At 35.7% G+C, this 20,809-nt stretch overlaps 1 protein-coding gene across 1 annotated transcript in view; it reads right to left on the bottom strand.

The window, feature by feature from the left end:
* LOC111506731 (uncharacterized) overlaps window positions 1-20,809 on the bottom strand; it is a 220,588-nt gene that overhangs the window by 173,121 nt on the left and 26,658 nt on the right. The window contains exon 2 of the mRNA XM_074182009.1: window positions 2,719-2,775. Within this exon, the coding sequence (XP_074038110.1) occupies window positions 2,719-2,775 (57 nt within the window). The remainder of the gene's footprint in view (window positions 1-2,718; window positions 2,776-20,809) is intronic.

Genomic DNA, 20,809 nt, shown 5'->3' with positions numbered 1-20,809 from the left:
GTCATATGACAACGCACCACTCAACAAAACAAAATCGCATTCCAGTTTCTCATTTTTTATCAAAACTTTCTAAAAGGTTTTTTTGTCAACATCTGTGAAAGAAATATTATTCCCTGGATATTTTTCACCTGATCATGTGCAGCCGTTTTTGTAGTTCATTCGTTTGCTTTTTATTAGTATAGTAAATATTTTTTCCGATGTGCGTTTTTTCAGCTAAATTTAGATTCGTGTTAAAGAATTTCTCCCATAAAATTATAATTATCAGTGAAACTCCTCAACAGTTTAGCTGTGAAGAAGAATTTGAAACATTCGAATGTTGAGTTTCATGAGATTCAGATAACTGATCAACACGAAACGTGATTATTCCACACGTATTATGTGCATACAAAATATGGAATGAATTCGATATTTCATAGTAGAGTAGCTTGTTAGTTTAAAAACACCACGAATCTACAGAACTTGATATTTCTTTTGAAAAAATATCTGCTATCACAATTGTGACTTAAACTTCCATATAGGTACTGTACTTTTTGTTTACGACTTCATTTTAGCATACTTTGTATTATTCCTGTTTTAAATGTTGTTGAATTAACGTTATCATTATTATTTCTGCTTTGATAATTATTCATTTCAAATAATGGTGGACGAGCGGGTTTGATGTCGTCGAGTAGAACTACATTTTTATCAAGACTCGTTGCTCCGATCGACTTTCCACACGAGTACTTTTATTCATAAAATTGTCCAAGTAACCTTATTTTGTTGAAAAATATTGAAAAATATCTGTCATTTCAAAGTTTTGGGGGTAGTCCGTTCCTGACCTTGTAGCAAAACAACTGACTCCTGCATGAAAGCTCATCGACGGAATTCATTTGTTTAGTCAATTACCAAAATTTTGATGATTTTGAATATTCACTTGAAAAGTTATCAAAGAAAAACATTTTTCATTTTGTAACTTTGAGGGCCCGTAACTTGGTTACGAAGACTTTTAGGAAAAAAAGTTATATGAAGTACTGGTAATATTTTGATCCCATCTATACATTCCCGAGAGGAAAAGAGGAAGTCCAGGAACACCCTGTATATATTAAGGGTTGGCTAGGAGTTCAGTCAGTTCAGTATGTGTACATGTTAGTGTTAGCAAGCGACAATAAACAAATGAAGTAATTAAAATAATTGTACTGTGATATAAGTATAAGTTCGAGTATTAAATTCTAAGATAAATCATCGCTCACATATATGGAGTTCCACCCCTAAGCATGCCCGAGGTTGTCAGATTTTCCTTCCTCATGATTGGAGAACCAAAGATCACCAACGACTTTGATAGTCTGGAACAGCTTGATTCTTATAAGAGCGACATGTACAACAGTACAAGGAAAACTTCAGCTGTCTATCGCTACTAGGTTCAAATCGAAGTAGACTTTCCAACTTTCCCATGTTAGGAATTACACGTTGTAAGGTAAAACCTCTTCAATCCTTAGCTCGCACAAGTTTCGCCTTCTGAGGGTTGTCGTTTGTAGGGGTGCGACAGCTGATTAACGGAAAAACAGATTTCAAACAGAGATTTTTTGTTACACAGATCGCCCGTTAAGAATTTTCTTATTAAATATATTCAAAAGAACAAGAAATAAATGAAGAGACAGGATGAAGAAGAACACGAAAAGAGAAGCTAAGGAGAACAGGAAGAACAGTAAAGAAAAAGAAGAGATCAAGAAATATTGCTAAAACTACTACATAAAAACATAAAAAGAAGAGATACAGGAATGAGAGAGAAGAAAGAGAAGAACAAGAAAGGTGAAGAACAAAAAAAAAGTGCGAGTTGCTTATTCATCTTTTGCTACTCGAAACTAGTTGAACCAAATTATCCAGAAGAAAATAACATAAAAATATAAGTGACTCAAAGAGAAGTCAAAATTGAATAGATTTGAAAAAATTCTGAAGCCCCCGACTTGTGATGATCAGTTGTGGAAGTTATGGAAATGAGATTCAAACAAGCAAATTCATCATACATTATTGCAGGAATATGGAGCAGAGGAGAATATGGATTACAAGCCTTCATATATGGTTTGAAATACACTGAGATGCCTCAGACCTGATTTTGGGAGAACTGTTTCTGATAGAATAAAAAGAATGGTGATCTTGTCCGCAGTAGAGAGCTCTCAAAAACTGCCTCGGGCTCGTGGTCCGTAGTCGAATGAAACTTATTCCATTCCACAACGGTTCATCATCACCGATTTTGTTCTCTCTTATCATGCCTTCACCAATCAGCTGGAGGACACATGATCAAGAAGAGTTGTTACAACTACAGAAAACTTAGACATTGATTGTTGTTGGAATGGACGAAGATATCACATTTCACCAGGATAGGATCCACCAGCTGCAGAATATCAGCAGGTATGCTTCTCCAGAACACAGAGGAGAAACGAAATCATTTCAAAAATAAACAACAAATCTGCTTTCTATTTTTTTGAAAACGTTATGAAAACTCTGTATATTTCATATAATACATTCTTTCAACTTTAGGCCTGACTAATTTTACGATATACTAGGCGATATCACGCACAAGAAACATTTTTTTCGAAAATGTTTCTTTTGTGATGCCTTTGTTTGTTCACCTCTATTTTATAATATTTTTGTTGTTATCATTATGGTGAATAAACTCATTATTTAAAAAAAAAACTATATATGTAACTTCCTAAATAATAAATACAGTAATCAACTTACCCGATAAACAAGATCCGGGTCCAGAGGAACTAAAGGTGTTTTTGAATTGTGCTAGACCTGCAAAAAATAACTTTTTTCAGAAAGTTTTCATTCCTTGTTCGACACGACAATCAATTTTCGTATTCTAAGACTGTGAAATTTTAGCTTTCATGATTTTCTTAGAGAACACTTAAACATTCCGATCCATACCCCCTGAGCCAGTGGCCATACATGAAACTAATAATTTCTGAAAATTTCATAATTGATAACTAACCTAACTACATTACGAAGTTGAAAGCTCAATATCAAAAACTAACTCATAATTATAACCTAACTTACCTAACCTAGTTATAAGTTAGGGAAAAATTGATCATCAAATACTAACCTAACCTATAACCTTACCTACCCTACGAAGAGTAGTACAGAGGGCTAACAGCATTATTTCTACCTGTGGGAGAATCATTTTGAAAGAATAATAACTTGGAGACGCAATGATGCATATACAAGGCAGGTCAGAGAGTTCCAAATCGCTCTAATCATCAAATTGAAGGTTAGATCAGGTATTCAAGAAAAACTTTATTGTGAGATTTTCAAAAACATTTTTACAAAAACGAAACACATGTTTCGTTATACGATAGCTTCTTCAGACGTGTCTTTACATACCCTAGATCAGTGCATTTGTAATTATATTAGTAATTGCCCATCTCGAGATTCAAAAATGTTTCAACTTCAACTGAAGGGGGCTGAATATTGCTGGCGAAATTAATATTTCTCGAACGGAACTACACAGGCAGCGTTCAGAAACTGAGAAATAACGATACTTACAACATACAGAATCCGCCACTGGAATTTACTGTAGGTTCCTTCGAAATCTTCAATGGTAAAACTATCGCGTTTCACCCGGAACTGACAACCGAACAATGATCCGCATAATCCAAGCTACAGCTTCCGCATATGCCCATTATACCATTTACCTACACCTATGTTAAGTAGCTGTCATCTCGTGCGACATCTCCATTGACAATGTTAGGTTAGGTATAACCTGAGACGCGTAAGCCTCATTCGGCGTGCCTAATGAACCGTGCCAGTCGCCTTAGTCCTTATCCTCGATGTCAAAACGGTCGGGAATGGCTTGGACTCGAACGAGATCGATTTAAAAATGTTTTGACCGCAAGATATTCGGCTTTGTGTATGTGGGAGCTCGGATTTTTCGGATAATAGACCATATTCAAGTCTTTATGTCGGAATAAATGTAATCCTATATTTCTGAACGACGGTTTTACAGGGCTTTTTGTCGGAGTACAATGCACTCGAGTCAAAACATTTAATTTTATTGAGTTGTCGGAGATTTTGCGGATGGGTGTTTCGTCGATGCTTCTTCGGTTTGTCGATGAAGCTTTCATGTAGAGTGGTTTGTCTTTTTTTTGTCGTGAAGGGAATTGAAATATCATCAATACATATTGAACAGCAAAAATATAGTAAACTATTTCCGTCATATTAGAAAAATTAGCATTTATATTAATAAAGACACGTTCCTAATAAATAAATGAATTATTCAAATAATTGACAGTTTGTCTGTTTGGATGTAATTAAATCTAACTCAATTACGCAAAAAAAACACGCACACAATTTATTGGACTTCATGCAACCAAAAAAACTAATGAAAAATTTTATATTTTGTAACCTACAAATTCTTATACAGGATACTTAAAGAGGCAAGATTTTAATACTTTTCAATGACAAAAACAATGATGCGGCGTTACTTGTCGCCGAAAGGTGGCTATCAACTTTTTCTTTCAAATAGAATGGGATATTTATGATATCTCTTTTACTAGCTATTTCAATTTTCTGACATTAGTCAGTACTTGGAAATAGGAGCAGCCATTACTGAATCAAGAATCTGCAGAGCAAAAATAATTATCATAATATCAATATTATTCAAAACGTATTCCAGGCAGGGCCGTCGCCAAGGGGGGGAGCCTCCTCCCTTGCTTTTTCGACTTAGGAAAAAGTAGGGAAATTTTGGGCCATAAAGATAGAAAAAAATAATAGTAAAAAAAAATAAAAATAAAAAAAATAAAAATAAGTGAAAAGAAAAGGAGAGGTAATAAGAAAAGGGAAAGAACCAGGAGAAGGTTGGGATTTCCCAACATGCATAACTTGAAGAGAATTCTGAGAAATTTTGGGCCATGAAGATAGAAAAAAATAATAACAAAAAAAAAGAATAAAAATTTAAAAAACAAAAATGAGAGAAAAAAAAGGAGAGGTAATAAGAAAAGGAAAAGAACCAGGAGAAAGTTGGGATTTCCCAACATGCATAACTTGAAGAGAATTCTGAGAAATTTTGGGCCATGAAGATAGAAAAAAATAATAACAAAAAAAAAAGAATAAAAATTTAAAAAACAAAAATGAGAGAAAAAAAAGGAGAGGTAATAAGAAAAGGAAAAGAACCAGGAGAAAGTTGGGATTTCCCAACATGCATAACTTGAAGAGAATTCTGAGAAATTTTGGGCCATGAAGATAGAAAAAAATAATAGCAAAAAAAAAAAGAATAAAAATTTTAAAAACAAAAATGAGAGAAAAAAAAAGGAGAGGTAATGAGAAAAGGAAAAGAACCAGGAGAAGGTTGGGATTTCCCAACATGCATAACTTGAAGAGAATTCTGAGTCGTTTGAAATCTTCAAAAAATTTTAATTTCTCCCAAGTAAGAAAACAGTCCTGAACAGGCCACAAATTTTGAAGTGACAATTTTACAAAATTCCCAACTTTTCGCTGTTTTTTCGACTTGAAAAAGTTGGGAATTTTCGGGCCGTGAAGATAGAAAAAATAATAGTAGAAAACGATAAGCGAAATATTATTTAAGTGTTGTTTCCTTTCATTTGTATTGAATATTCCTATACATGGTGGATATGGTGAAAGACCAAGGAACTTGGTCCAAAGTAGAATAATTCCCATTATTATTTTTATAATCACCAAAATTCATTTTTGTTTGTGCATACCCTAACGAACATACGCATTCATCCAATCTTTGGATTGCTAAGTAAGAAAATTAATATATTATAGTAGAAACTAATCCCTCGGCTTTCATTTCTTCATAAGTTGGTAAATTTTGCTGGTGGGGTTGGGAAAATTTGGAATCCCTCCCCCCCTTGGTTTTTCTTTTCGCGACGGCCCTGATTCCAGGCTTTCACATTACGGAATATTCCCGAAGTCATGCGTCGTAAGCTTTCTATCCACGGGTTTTGGAATGAACTGACGTTGTGTAACCCCGAAAAATTCAAGGACGTTATATCAAGTGATCTAGCAGGCCATACTGAACGACAACGTCTGCATATCCAACGGTTTGGATAATTGTCATCTGGCTTTTCGGGAATCAGTCTGTTATAAAGAATATCTTGCTGACATGAAACATCAATTGAAAATCACTATATGTAAATTAGCCAAACTGATAGATAGACAGACGTGGTTCCTTAGAATGACCCGCTAGATTATCTGATATGACGCCGTTAGACTTTTTTGAGATAATTTGTAGGATACGAAGTGTCTCTATGTTATACAACCACAGTTTAGTGCAGAACTTCTAAATGAAATAAAAAGTGCTAACAACAGAATTACCCCAGATAAACAGTACATTGTGTAAGAAATTGATTTGTAAATAGATTTCATTATTTGCAGGAAGTGGATGTCGAACATTTTTGTCAATATTTACAAAAAAAAAGTAGTGAGTTTCAGATATTTTTTGAGATCATGTTATTTACCGTTTTTCAAATTCCTGATGAAATTAGTACTTATATAAAACTTCTAATGCTAATCCGATTCCAGATGTTGAAAGGTCTACCATGAGGTATCAGAAGATGCCCCTTTTTATTTTAGAAAAGTTGACAGTGCCCTCTTAACGTCGAATACTATTTCACATATAGTGGAAAATTTGAAGGCAAATTTGAAGACTGGCTGTAAATCAAATTATCTAAAAGAAAAATTCGTTTAGGCCAGTCTCAACTTACCTACACTGTAGGTTAATGGACTGACACATATCAGAAAACAACTACTCCCCTAGCTGATACCTCGAAGGGCGTTGGAATATATCCGACAAGCGTCAGTGCAGGAATAATCACATAAGTAATTCGTGCATTTGCTGTTGGTGATACAACTGTTGGAATCGATTTTTAATTAATGGAAGAGACACACTTCCAGACCAGTTTCGAGTTATTTGGTCTCTTTTCAGTGAAAGGTAGTGTCCATCATCAACATGAAGTCAATGATTTTTCATAATTGAAAATCTAATTCCTTTCAGAGTATCATTCCTCGAACAAGACTGAAGAGAACGACAAACAAGATATTTGTCATCGCTCCATCTGCACGTAAACGAGATAATCACTCGCACAATTTCTTAGTTTTGATTGTTTTCTAATAGGTGTCGGTCCATTGACCTACTGTAAAGGTTAGTTAAGACTCCCCTAAATGAATTTTTGACGATAATTTCAATAACACAATACTAATGTTTTTGTTATTGAAGAGGATAAGTAGATAATGCAACAGTTATACGAGTAATTGGTTTCAACTATTTCGCGGCAGCCAATTTTCCAAACTCTCACATGACTGCCGATTGATAATACGAGTATATAATTAGGTTAGGTTAGGTTAGGTTCACTTCAGCGCTCTCAACGTATTCCAGATCTTTTCGACAAACAATTTACGAATCGGTATATCTTTTCGAAATTCCAAATTTTCAAATTTCAGTATGATTAACTAGACTGAGGCCTTGCCTGTTTTTTTTGCTTTTACTGTAAGATCGATAACTTCCAACACCTCGTATATTTACTTTCACGGAGCTAAGATAATCATCCTAACATCGATCGAAACCCATCTGCCGAATGAACGGTGGCAGGTCTGGGACGAAGCGACACCTTTGCCACAAAAGGGTGTACGTTCCTCGCACGGATCCGAGCAACAAATTGAGGCACAATAAGCAGGCACTTTGGACTGCTCTCTCGGTTCCGTTCAATTCTATTGAGTAGGTGTCGTGTGGATGACATTGGACACCTGACCTCGCTCTCGCCTCTCTTATCTCCTCGTCTAAAGTGGTTCTTTTCATAGCGAATAATGCACTTTTCTCGAACTCTCGTCCCGTTTTATTCGCATGAGGATAAATAAATAGGCGATTACCTACCGAGTGTTCGGGAACACTAGTATCTCGGTTGCGATCTTTGACGTTCTGGGTTTCGAAGGGTTGTGATAACGAGCTCTGTCGAAAACGGGATGAGAACGTAAATATACGACGTAATAGTCCAGTAACGACATTAAAGTTTAGAATAAAATATTGCCTCAGTGTTGTTAGGGGATTCCTCAAACATTTTTGCTAACACCGTGGAAACGAATATTACATACTGGGCTACAATTCTTATACACAGCAGTAGTAGGTACCTTACTTGAGTGGTTGATAGTGAACGCGATACCAGGTAGATAAAACAAATTGCAGTGAATAACAACTTCAAACCTCATGTAAGAATACCCTCACATAAAATATAATACTGGCACCTTTAAGACACTCACGTATACCGTAAACACATCAGATGCTTGCATCAGACTGCTAAATCAACAAAATATTAACATAGCATATAGACATATAAAGAACAAGTCACAAATAAACAAGAATAACATATCGCCATCTACAGAAATTTGCAGAACACTTGACACTGTAGCCCAACTTAGTTACACCGGAATAAGAGGCACTTCAAGAATACCAATAAAACAAGGAATACGGTTTACTGGAGAGTTTCATTGTGGTTTTGCATCCCTACCCTTGAAATGAATGAATGAAAATACTGAAGTCTCACTATTGAACATAAATTGTCACTGGAGAAATCAGAGTGTCGAGGTTCTGAGATTTTTTACTCTTTCCAATGGTTGCTTTATTAGGAAATATAACAACCTTATGAATTCTGATCAAAATCCTATTTCCAGAAACCATCAAGGAAACTCAACACTGTTGTTTTACACTCCTCTAAAAAGACTCCACTGATTCTTGAGATTCGTAATTCTGGAAGTCTCCAGCAGTGCAGACAGTCACGTCTAAGACGATATCTTCGTTATGTCGGATGTATTCCTGTTTTTACGCTATTAGCGGTTCTTACCCTTTGATATTTTTGTGCTGGTATTCTGCTTATACTTGAACGCTTTTCATGATGTGCCCTTATAATACAAAAAAAAACTGTTATTAAAAATCCTGATGACTCTATGACTAGTTATAATTGACAATTTCAAAATACGATTCTATATATGTAATGATGAGATGTAATTTATTCTTATGGATTATTCTCATTATTTTTAATAATAATAATAATCAACGTTAATAGTGTTCAATCTGGTTTTCGAAGCAAGCATAGTTATGAAACAGCATTTCAATGTGTTTTAGATGATTGGAAAAAAAGTTTTGAAGGAAATAAACTAGTAGGTGCAGTATTCCTTGATGTACAGAAGGATTTGAGACTGTGGATATAAATAGATCAGGAAAGTATCGGTATTGTGGGTAAATCATTGAAATGGTTTGCAAATTATCTAGATAATAGAAAACAAAAGTTGCTTCTCAATAACATAGAATCCGAAGAAATAGAAAATGAATTTGGGGTGCTACAAGATAGTATTCTCGGCCCTTTACCCTTCCTCATTTATATAGATGATATAATAGGGGAAGCTGGAATGTGTGAAATCCACTTATTTGCAGATGACACCCTCATCTATTTTTCTTCCACAGACAATGACTTTCTGACGGAAACATTCAATATATTAAACAAAACCATACACATTTCTAGAGAAGATCTAACACGAAGAAGAGTACCTGATTCATGGCGTATATATGGCGTATTCATAGCATAATACAATATCCTTAAATGTATATTCATGAAATATTTCTTGAATATCTATTGCTATGTGGACTACTTCACACTCTATTTTGATCACTATCAAAAACAACTCTATGGCTGAATAAAAGAAGAAGAGTACTAGTTGACATCTGTTTCTATACCTAACCGTAACATGAATGAAAAAAATTGAAATTAAAATAGACAATATGTGCTTTGAATATGTGTCAGCAGACTGCAGACTGCTCAGAGGCATCCCAGATCTGTGAGAATAGAAAATAGAAATTTTAAATTGGTATGTTACAATCTACGATTCGAAATTGGAAAAATTGGCAATTCACAATGTTCACTAGGTATATTATGCTTCCATAGCCTCCTCAGGTGTGTTTATAAGTGTATGAATACTCCTGAGGAAGCTGTTGAATAACGAAACACGTGTTGCGTTCTGTTAACTATTCAGTGTTACTTGAATATGTTATGAATTTCAGTCAAATATTTGCCAATTCCATCACAAACATCAATATCTAATTAGAAAATACAATTCCTGATCACAGTCACGAATTTAGTTTGGAAGGAATTTCAGCAAATAATGAAAATGGCATTGGAAAAAGTAAGACATACTCTTCCCACAACATTTTCACTTCTTAATAACAATTCAACATTCGTCTTGATTTTTCACCAGACGAATTAAACAAACCAATTCATTATCCCCCTCTCCCCAGCCCCTAATGAAGGAGCGCCGGCCGAGTTGGGCTCGGAATTGAGCCATTCGAAATAAAGGATGGCGTAAACTCAATTATGTCAAAAATGCGAAGAATTTGAACTTCTTAATTAAATGCAGTTTTGCCTCGAACATCATCCCACTTTGCCGAGATGAATAAGTTTAATTAAATCCTTGTGTTTTATTATGTCTCGAGCTCGCCTGACTCGCCCTTAAAAAGCGTATTTTCCTTTGTGGAATCCTTCCTCTTCTTCCACGTCAAATGTGTAATTACGCCACAAAAACGACGAAAAACATTTTCTAGAACATACTCGCTTGCTCTTCAGCAACATGTAACCGGATATGTGTGCGGTAGATTTGTTTTCGGAATGTTCGTAATTGGTTTAAGGGCTTTGAAACAACAACCTAGAGCGAATATTCTGAAGAGGTAATCCCGTGTGTGATCAATATCTGCGAGTCAGGGAAAATATGTAGGAAGGCCAGAGAGGTGTTGTTTTCGTGAGATTTCACGAAAATGTAATGGCAAAGTGAATCCGGGGGTACGGGGTACACAAAAAAAGCAGTCCAATAATTAGACACCAAAAGAGGGGGACCCACAAAAGGTTCGGTAGTTTTGACTTTTTGATGTTATATAGGTTATAAGTTTTTGAAAAACAAAAAAAAAGCAGTAGCACAAATAGCAAGTGCCTGACCTCAAGGAAGAACCTTGTCCCCACTGCTACACACACAGTTAGTTGATAGCAAGGATTGCATATATACCAAAAGTGGGCCGTTTACATCTGACAACCCAAATCAGTTCGACCAATTACCATAACATCTTTCCTATTCAGAAGATTCCTGAGGATACTGAATGGAAGTATCAGAATTGCTAATCGACAGATTTCGCAGTACATAAGCTTGCAGAGAAGTAACCCGTTCCCTGAACAATAAAGAAATGGCGGTGGTCATATTGCTCGTTATCGAAGGAGCATTTAATAATGCATTACCTAAATCTATATTCTATAGAATAAACACCGGCTACTAAGGCATATAATCAACCTTATCTGGCTGGATCTATTCTATGCTCGTGAATAAAACAATAACTACGACTCTTTAAGATGAGGCTGTTAGGTTCTGGGTCACCAGAGGCTTAATCTTGTGACCCTGAACCTTATCTGGCTGTATCTATTCCATGCTCGTAACTGAAACAATAACTACGACTCTTTACGATAAGGCCATTAGGTTCAGGGTCGCCACAGGCTACCTCCATGTTGGTATACCATCCCCTCTTCTGTGATCACTCCTGGTGGATGAGGAGTGTGAGATCTGTGGTCACGTGGTGGTGACAGAAAAGAAGTAGATCTGCAACCTTAGACAGCTGACCTCATCATTCTAGCAAAAACCACGTTGAGAAGGGTAGCCTGTAATATCCCCCAGAAAAATTCTGAATGTTGTTCACAATTGGTGCCAGAAAGAGCATATGTCTGTAAACCCCAGAAAAATGATACCCCCTTTCGTCAAAAAGGTTCTGGTGTAGTGTATACAGTCACAGTCTGATAACCTATGCAACCGTATTCCAAAAGGAAATTCACGTTATTGATTTTTGTATGCCAAGATTGAAAGAATCCCACCTCATACACAAATCAGTAAAAGTATATCAGCCACCCTGGAAGCTCGTGGCACCCTCCGAGCAACATTTAGGCAAGTCGGTTTTGTAAAGAAGGTGGATTTATCTGACCGAGTTGGAATAGGTGTGAGCCACAATGAACAGATGAAGAAGAACAGGTAGGTCCAGGACCTCAACAGCTCCTCAGTGAAACTAGATCCCACAGTGGAATCGATACTTAGATAAGATGAGAAAAGAGGCTGAGTTAGCACTGATTCTGGCTAGAAGTATTCGTAAGAGGACATGGGGGATGAAACCACTCATGATATATTGGCTCTCATCAATGATGGTTGAACCTTTGATAACATATGCTTTGGTTTGGTGGCCAAGGATAACATAAGCTGAGCAGGGTGCAAATACTGCCTTAGTGAGAAGCAGGAACGATGAAATCCACATCAAGATCAGCAATGTTGAATGAATCTTTATAAATATATGTGATAAAAAAGAGAGGCAAGGGTGGACCAATCAACTGTAGTATAGGGATATGTGGAGGATCTGATGTTTGTTCCGTATTCACGAACCACGTGCTGACGAAGTATATTTTCAATTCATAACTCTCAGTTAAGGTTACGAACCGTGAAGAAAGGATGATTGAAAGTCATCTCTAAAACATACTGGGTTCAAACACCTGAAATATAAACGGATCTCAAACCGAAAATGGAACAAAAACTGGAAAGTGCTGTGTGGGCAACATTTACGTTACAGCTATCAATTCAAATCAGTTTTCTAGACTGAAGTATGTAATAATTTGAATCGTCCAAAAAATTAGTTGATCAATATTTTTACCGTCAGCCGGTTGCACTGAAATCATTAATGAGACTTATCTGGTTGGAGGACTGAAAAAACTGGTGGATGAAACAAATTGAATCTTATGTTCACTTTATTCGTTTTATCTTTAAAATGTCAAATTTGTTTTTCCAAAAATGAATATTGGAAAATGTTACAGAAAAATGTTTTTCTAAATGCAATTGTTAGGCTGTAATGAAAATTTCAGCCACAAATAACAATTTTGTAAACTGAATCACTGTTAAAATACGCAAAATACATACACAGTAGGTTAATGGACTGGCACCTATCAGAAAACAACTCCCCTGGCTAAAACCACGAAAAGCATTGGATATATATCCGATAGTTGTCAGTGCAGGATTCTTCACTGAAGTAATTCCTGCATATGCTGTTGGCGATACAACTGCCGAAATCGATTTGCAGAGCGGTGTCGAGCTATTTGGCCATTCGTCAGTGCAAGGTAGTCTCCATCATCAACATAAAGTCGATGCTTTCTCATAATCAAAAATCGAATTCTTTTTCAGAGTATCATTTTTCGAGCTAGGCTGAAGAGAACGACAAAAAACATATTTGTCAGTGCCCCATCTCCCCGTGAACGAGAGGTAACCAACCACGCAACTTCATAGTTTTGACAATTCTTCATAGAAAGTAGCGCCATATTGAAAATATACTCTTCTACAAAATTCAAAGTGGGTAACTTCATAGAATACCTATTTTTGGGAAAGTATTTGTGTCTGAGAAGTTTGTATGAATTGCGCCTAAATGAATGCATTTTATTGATGAAAATTTAGCAATTCCGCAAAAATTTTCTTTATAAACAAATTTTTCATTTATTTTTATAATTAATAACTCATTTTTCGCATTGGAAAAAAATAAATAAAATTTGATATATAATGTGATTCTTAAGACCATTTTTTTTCAGGCAGCGGTCCAAAGTCAAATTTCGAAAAAAAACTGTTTAAAAAATAACTCTGCCAGTACTGATCACACTGTACAATGGACAGATTGCCACTGAAATTATATTAACATTTCAATAAAATTTGATTAGTTTTAACTTTGCCGTGGATACAATCATTATCAGTAGAGTGATTCCTTTATTGAGACTGAAATTTCAAAAATCATTTTGGATTATTTTACCGATGAGTGAACATTCCGAAACTTATGCAATTACTTTTTCATTATTTCCAGCGAGCGAGATGTGGAAACAAAAGACGGAACAACGAATGCGAGACGAAAATGCTGGTGTCAATTTGACTGTCAACGCCATCGCTATTTTCCATTAGGCTTTCAATAACATGGATGTGCATAAAAAGTAATTGAAATACATTTTCCCTGTTGTGAATATAGAAAAAATGATGTCCTTGTATTCAGAGCAGAAACATTTTGAAAGATTTTTTTATAATAACAGGGCAAAGAATTGAAAAACAGAACTAGGGAAAAGATAAACTATTAACTGAAAACGAAAGGCTCCAAATTGGAATTCACATCGCGCGATTGAAAACAATTTATCTTGAAAAGATTTTGTTTATTGACTTCATCATCATTCGATCCTTCATTCAACCCGGATCAGCAGTGGTATGAGTTTCTTCACCATCTCCGATTGCGATGGGTGAAGTGCAACTCACGAAGCAGGAGCAGTAACCAGTCTTGAAGATGCCATTTGAGATGGTAAAGAAACGTCGACAATTGATGAAGAACACTCAAAGGATGAACACTTCTAGAGGTTTCAGTTAATAACAGCCGCGCAAAGTTTGGCAATACATATCTGATGAGTGAAAGGATCTTCAGGACCATTTCCGAAATTTTCCCTGGCTAGATATTTGTTTCAGCTCTAATGATTCATCAACTTGTGCTTCTAAAGTTACGGAAGTTACTCTATCATCCAAGGATGCATATATTCCGTTTTCAATGAAACGAACTCCTAATGACAAAACCTTGGTTCAACGCTGTCGCCTCCAAATATCTGGTAGCTGGAAACTTAGAATAAATGAAAGCAAGAACTTCACAATCAGAGAATTGGGGATAAACTGCTTGACAATCCCAATGGGTATAGGTCTTTCTAGTCGATAGCAAAATCTGTTAATCAAAACTTTTCAAAATCCACAATTCCACCTCTAACACAATCAAATGGTTAATTATAATTATTTATTCAAACACATAGGTAATTACGAAAAATTGTTATAGTAGGTGGCGCTACCTGGTGTCAATGGTAAAACTGATTACATTTTCTTATTATGCCTAATACAAAACAAAGTCACCTTCACAAGAAACACAACACACTACGCCAATGCAAATAAGGACGCTTGATAATGAAAAAACCGAATGACTAGTTATGGCATTTTGAGGACGCAAATATAATAGACCAGCGGAGTGTTGATCAGTTTACCGATGTTTCAAAGTATTTAACGAACTGGTTCACCTATTCGCTCATCCTATCGATATGCAGAAGCTATCTTGTTACGGGGGGGCAACTTTTATGGATCATCTGACTTTTCAATTATTTACAATGGCGATGCATAGACAATAAAAATGACCCCGGTAAGAATTTAGTTGTAACATTTAACATTGTTGCCGTTAGCTCTCAGTTCAAATTGTAAATGAGTTACCTTCAATTGAACATTGTTATACTATAAGACACGAAGTATAATATTCACTGCATTTAATTTAAACTTTTCTCTTATAACTGAAACGTGCTTCTAGAAGGTCAGAAACAGAAAAGCGGTTGTTATTTGAATATTTTTTTTGGGAGATGATCTACTTGGTGTAGGTCGCTGAAGCAATGATGACATTAACCATTGTCGAACTAATGGAAATATAATGTTATAAGAGTACATTTAGGCTTTGGCTGCTATCCTAAATATTTCAAGGTATGTAAAATGAAAAAGATGGAACGACATCTCTATATTATTCCCTCCTTTAAGAGAGTGATCTCTTGAGAAACGTGAGGTTTTTCACAAACAAAAATTCTCGTAGGGTCTATAATAAATGCAAATAGTGGCAACACTGAAACAGCGCAGCGACGTCGGACGGCACCCGTTGGAACTAATTAATCATCGAGTCGAAGTTAATTACCGGCTTCCCGATCCCTTCTCCCTCTGCTGCCGGTGTAAACCTGTTTCGAATAACCCACTCGTCAACGCCAACTCTTTGTTTTACTGTAATTCAATTTCGACGTGTACACACAGGATTCGCAATACTCTTTCTGAACGTAATCAAGCTGTCAATGAAATGTCATTATGCATTTGTGTGTGATGAACGGTACGGTTACGAATTTTCGAGGAAAATTGATTTCGTGCACCTTTATAAGAGTAACCTGTTTTTGAACATATGATAGATGGAAACTCTGCACATTCATCCTATTCGTAAGACACTATGTTTTCATTTGAAAATACTAAATTGAATCTGAACACTGATACTTTAGTTTTATAATTATCGCCCTTATTTCACTTGCTCACTGTCGCTCATCGCTTTTTCAAACTAATCCGCGTTCTAAGCTGATATAATCTTACGAAATATATCTTATTCTACAAAGGCGCTGAAAGGCCTCATATAATGTTTATATAATCGGCAGTTCAAACTTTCGATGACAGCAAATCGACATTTGTTTTATTTTTTTGGTAACATATGGGACTGAAATCGAAATATTCCAGAAGAAATGTTACATATGTGGATCCTCTCTAGTAATATTTGGTATTCTATTCCAAAATTGTTAGTCCTACCATAATATTTGATAGAACAAAATTAAAATCATACGTAGATTGGCCAATAGTTAAACAGAATTTCCGTTTAATTTTTTGAAAAATGTTACATACATTTGTTTCTATATTTTGATTTATAAACCCGAATATAAACCGTGCTAGGAATCTCACGTTGAAAAGTCAGGCCTCATTAATGATTAGCTAGAACAAGTTTCTGATATTGAGGGTTGTCGTTCGTAGGAGGGCAACAGACAGACATACATTATAAACTTGTGATGCACTGTTTGGAACCTTTGGTGTACTAATGAATATTAATGCAGTTTTTCTCCAACATTAAACCGTTATTTTAACACCTCGACACGTGTTTTGATCACTAAGTGATCATCTTCAAGAGAAAGATCAAACTGGAAAAGTTTGATCTTGAAGATGATCACTTGATGATCGAAACACATGTTGAGGTGTTAAAATAACAGTTTGGTGTTAGGAAAAACTCCTGTAATATTCATATATTATACAGTTAAATAGCCCTTTCATTAATATTGAAATGCATATTTATATTTTACCCTAGTTATCATGTGTTACGTTATACTTGTATATTCACTTTTGGAACACCCAGTACTCAATAAACTATCCAAATAGTGAGCAATAGAACAAATCTATTGATTACCAGCAAAAATGATTTTTCAAATATGACACAATTACATAAAATCAGTATCTATTATTAAAAGTATTGACAACATCATTTATCAAGGATCAGTTGACTAAAATAAAAATAAATATTGACCATTGGCACCATCTTGCGGCAACGTCAAAACTACCACTGGTCTTCTATAATTTCTGTAACAAAAGTGAATCCCATCATCAGCTATCTCTTCTTCGCGTCTCAATTTCAGATTCACTAATTTTTTTTTTCATTATAATTTTTCTATAATACCTTCACCAGACCGATAATAACCTTTCAATTAGAAATATTTCAATACTGTGAAGTTGTATTCAGGTGATACTTTTCACTGAACATTTTACAAAACCGCAACACATGTTTCGCTATATAATAACTTCCTCAGGTGTGTCCAAACCATTGTCAGGATGAACACGTCTGAGGAAGCTATTTTTTAGCGAAACACGTGTTTGAGGTTTTGTAAAATACCCAGTGAAAATCTCACAATAAAGTGTTATGGTTATCGTTATCGATTCTCATCAAGTATCCATCACATATGATGGAACTGATTTTCAAGAGGCCTCGATAAATCAGTTTATGCATATCAAGTTTTCATTACCTTCTCAATGAGCTTGATGGATCTTTCTAGGAACAAAATCTATTGACGGGGTTGGTGTTTATAATTTTCACAACTACAACTACGAAAATGCTCTCCATTGAGATTTTTAGGCAAAGAAAGTTCAATATTAATAATCCACTGATAATGAAAAAAAAACGTGAAATGTTGTTGTTTTTGGTGCCCTTGTGAAAAAAAATTCCAACGCCACCACTGGCGGCGGGTTGGAATTGAGTAACCAAGATTTTAATAACGGCAATAAAACGTCGTATTCGGGGAATATATAGGACATTAAACCTCAAGTTATGCGCGATACGCGAATTACTTTGGTAAAATGCAACATAATTATTACAAGAATAATACAATGGGAAGAATGCCAGGCATTTGGAAGCACACATCCAGGGAGTTTGGCAAGAAGAGCCACCATCTTTCGACCGAAACTACAATGAGCCTTCTCGGGAGCTTAATTGCTCCAAGACTGGCTTTATTTGGAATTTCATTTAGAGTTCGCCAGGTCGCAAATCAGGAAAAGGGTAATTCTATATCAAGGGGGGCTTTCTATCTTTTGTGCGATGTGAAATACCTAATGGAAAGTCCGAAATTTCACTTAACTAGTTCTCTTTTAGAATGTAAAACTAGACATGGATGAATACGCCATCTATCGGATGGACATAAAACTTAAACATAACTACCAACTTTTATATATTGGATAAGCCTTGACTTTTTTGGATACATTTGTTCATACAAGGGTCCACATAACAGCTGTAATTGAAAAAAAAAAAAACAAACGTAAACGTCAACCACCGAATGAAAAATCGATTTCTGTCTTTGTCTGCAGCATGCGATGCCAGAAGGACAAAGTCATTTGTAAGACATAACTTCCGCGATGAACATAGGACCCTTAGCGAAGCTAAACTCAATATCGATCACCGAATGAGAAATCGCTTTCTGTGTGCATCTACAGCTTTCACTGAGAACTAGATGAAACCGAATTACAAAAAAGTTTCGCTATGCAACATACATGAGTGCGGCACTTGTTTACCTTCCATACACAAGATTTGAGAGTTTTTGTCGATCCCATTGATGGTGTTTTCGTAAAAAGAACTGTCCATGCTTTCTTATAACCAAGCTTATCTCTAATGATAGTTGACAGTTGATTAATGCATTTGTGGTTTGTCCTAGTACCACTGAAGGGCTTTATGGTAAATCGTTGGATGACAAATGCTTTATTTCTTTGGTTTCATTTCATCTTTTGGGACCTGTTCAAAATTATACATTCGAAGTGAAATTGTAGGAAATAATATCATAAAATTATTTCTTTTTCCTACATTTTGAATAACTTTCTCTATCAATTCGAAAACTGTTTCCCGTTGAGCATCTTTGTTTTCAACCTTCCACAGTATGAAATATAAACAGCCAAATTGATAGAGAAAAAATGGTAAATTAAAATTCGATAAAAAATTAAATAATGAAAAACAATTGAATGTATGTAATTAGCTTGCTTTAAATAGTTAACGTTTCGAAAAGTAATCTCCCCCCGTTCTCAGAACTGAAAAAAAAAATTTTCAAAACGCCTCAAACGGAAATAGGTAGGAATATTTCTTTCGACAATTTTTTTCCCATTGGTTTTCAATTTAAAGGTAAAATTTATGAATACCACAAGTTACTGAATAAATAATTGGACTCTTCAGTGGATATCAAACTATTTATAGGTCATTCGCGTGCTTTCACCTATCCCCTCTTCTCTCCCTCCGCTTCATCGGTTTTAGCGGGAGCTGACCGTTAGACGGGAGTTGGTCGTGTTCCGCTCGATTATAGGTTTCCATATGTTGCGTATCTCAACGCTAGCTTGGCTAAATGCGTTGTTGGACAACATATATGCGGCTTCCTTGAATTTTCTTCTGAACCAGTGTTCCTCCTTGTGGATGATTTCAACTTGAGACCACTTGATGTTATGCTGATGAGTCCAAACATGCTCTGCTATTCCTGATTTGCTGGTTTCTCCTCGCTGTGTGTGTTTCTTGTGCTCGGCAATGCGAACTTTCAATGGCCTCTTAGTTTCACCGATGTATGAATCTCCGCACTCGCAGGGTATCCAGAAAATGCAATTCTTGGAATCGCAGTCCGCGTTTGGTGGCCTAGTTTTTGTGAGGCTGCTACGGATAGTGTTCCCAGATCTGAAGCAGGTTCTGATGTTATACTTCTAACCCTTTTCGACAGTCCTCTGATGTAGGAAAGTACTGATTGTGGCGGGTTCGCTTCCTTGTGAGTCTCTTGGTGTCTTCTAAGCAAAGTCTGTTCCAACACCACTTTGGAGTAACCATTCCGTTGACGGTCATTTTTGATGATGCCCAGTTCCTATTTGAGACCTTCTTTTGTATTACAGAGTCCGAAACCACGGTCTACTAGAGTCTTCATTATTCCTCTCTCAGTCGATTGATGGTGGTTGGATTCGTGGTTCAGATACTGTCCCGTGTGAGGAATACAGATATTTCCCATTTATTGTCGGTCCTCTTCACCAATACGTCTAAGAATAACAATTACCTTCCGTAAAAGAGCCCAATTCAATTTCATATTACCGCACTTCTAACGTATGCTAATTAGATAAGATAGTTCCATTATTTTCCAAGGTGTTTCCAATACAACGAATCACCATTGTAATTCAAAGAGAAAATGCTGCGTCAACGCTTGGCATCATTTATCCTAATATAGTCAAAGTCTTGATGAATTCTTCTTTCGCCCCCACAATGTGTCTAAGATACCTAAATTTTCCGATAGGATAGATTTCTCTCTAAATTTACATAATAAAAATTATCGAAAAGTTGACAAAAACAAATAGTCAGGCTTCAACAATTTTGTGAAAGAAGATATCAGAGGCATCTGACATCCTACAAAAACCTTTGACCTCAATGGATAAACAAATATATGCAATACCAATGTTCATCAAACACCAAAAATTATAATTTTGTGGTTATTTTTCATCTCAATCCAAGCAAAATTTGATGTCAAAGTCAAATTTTGCATAAAGCCTACAAATTCTCATGTGATTCGGACTTTACTAGTCACTCTGTATATTAGATGTCTGAATCATCATGAACCACCTTATATAACCGGAAAAAATTGACTGA

Source organism: Leptinotarsa decemlineata, unplaced genomic scaffold, assembly GCF_025532065.1.
Source record: "Leptinotarsa decemlineata unplaced genomic scaffold, Ldec_3_MD MMD2_tig00026328_RagTag_RagTag, whole genome shotgun sequence".
Taxonomy (NCBI): domain Eukaryota; kingdom Metazoa; phylum Arthropoda; class Insecta; order Coleoptera; family Chrysomelidae; genus Leptinotarsa; species Leptinotarsa decemlineata.
Note: the sequence above shows the minus strand (reverse complement) of the source record. Positions and strands in the feature narration are given on the sequence as shown.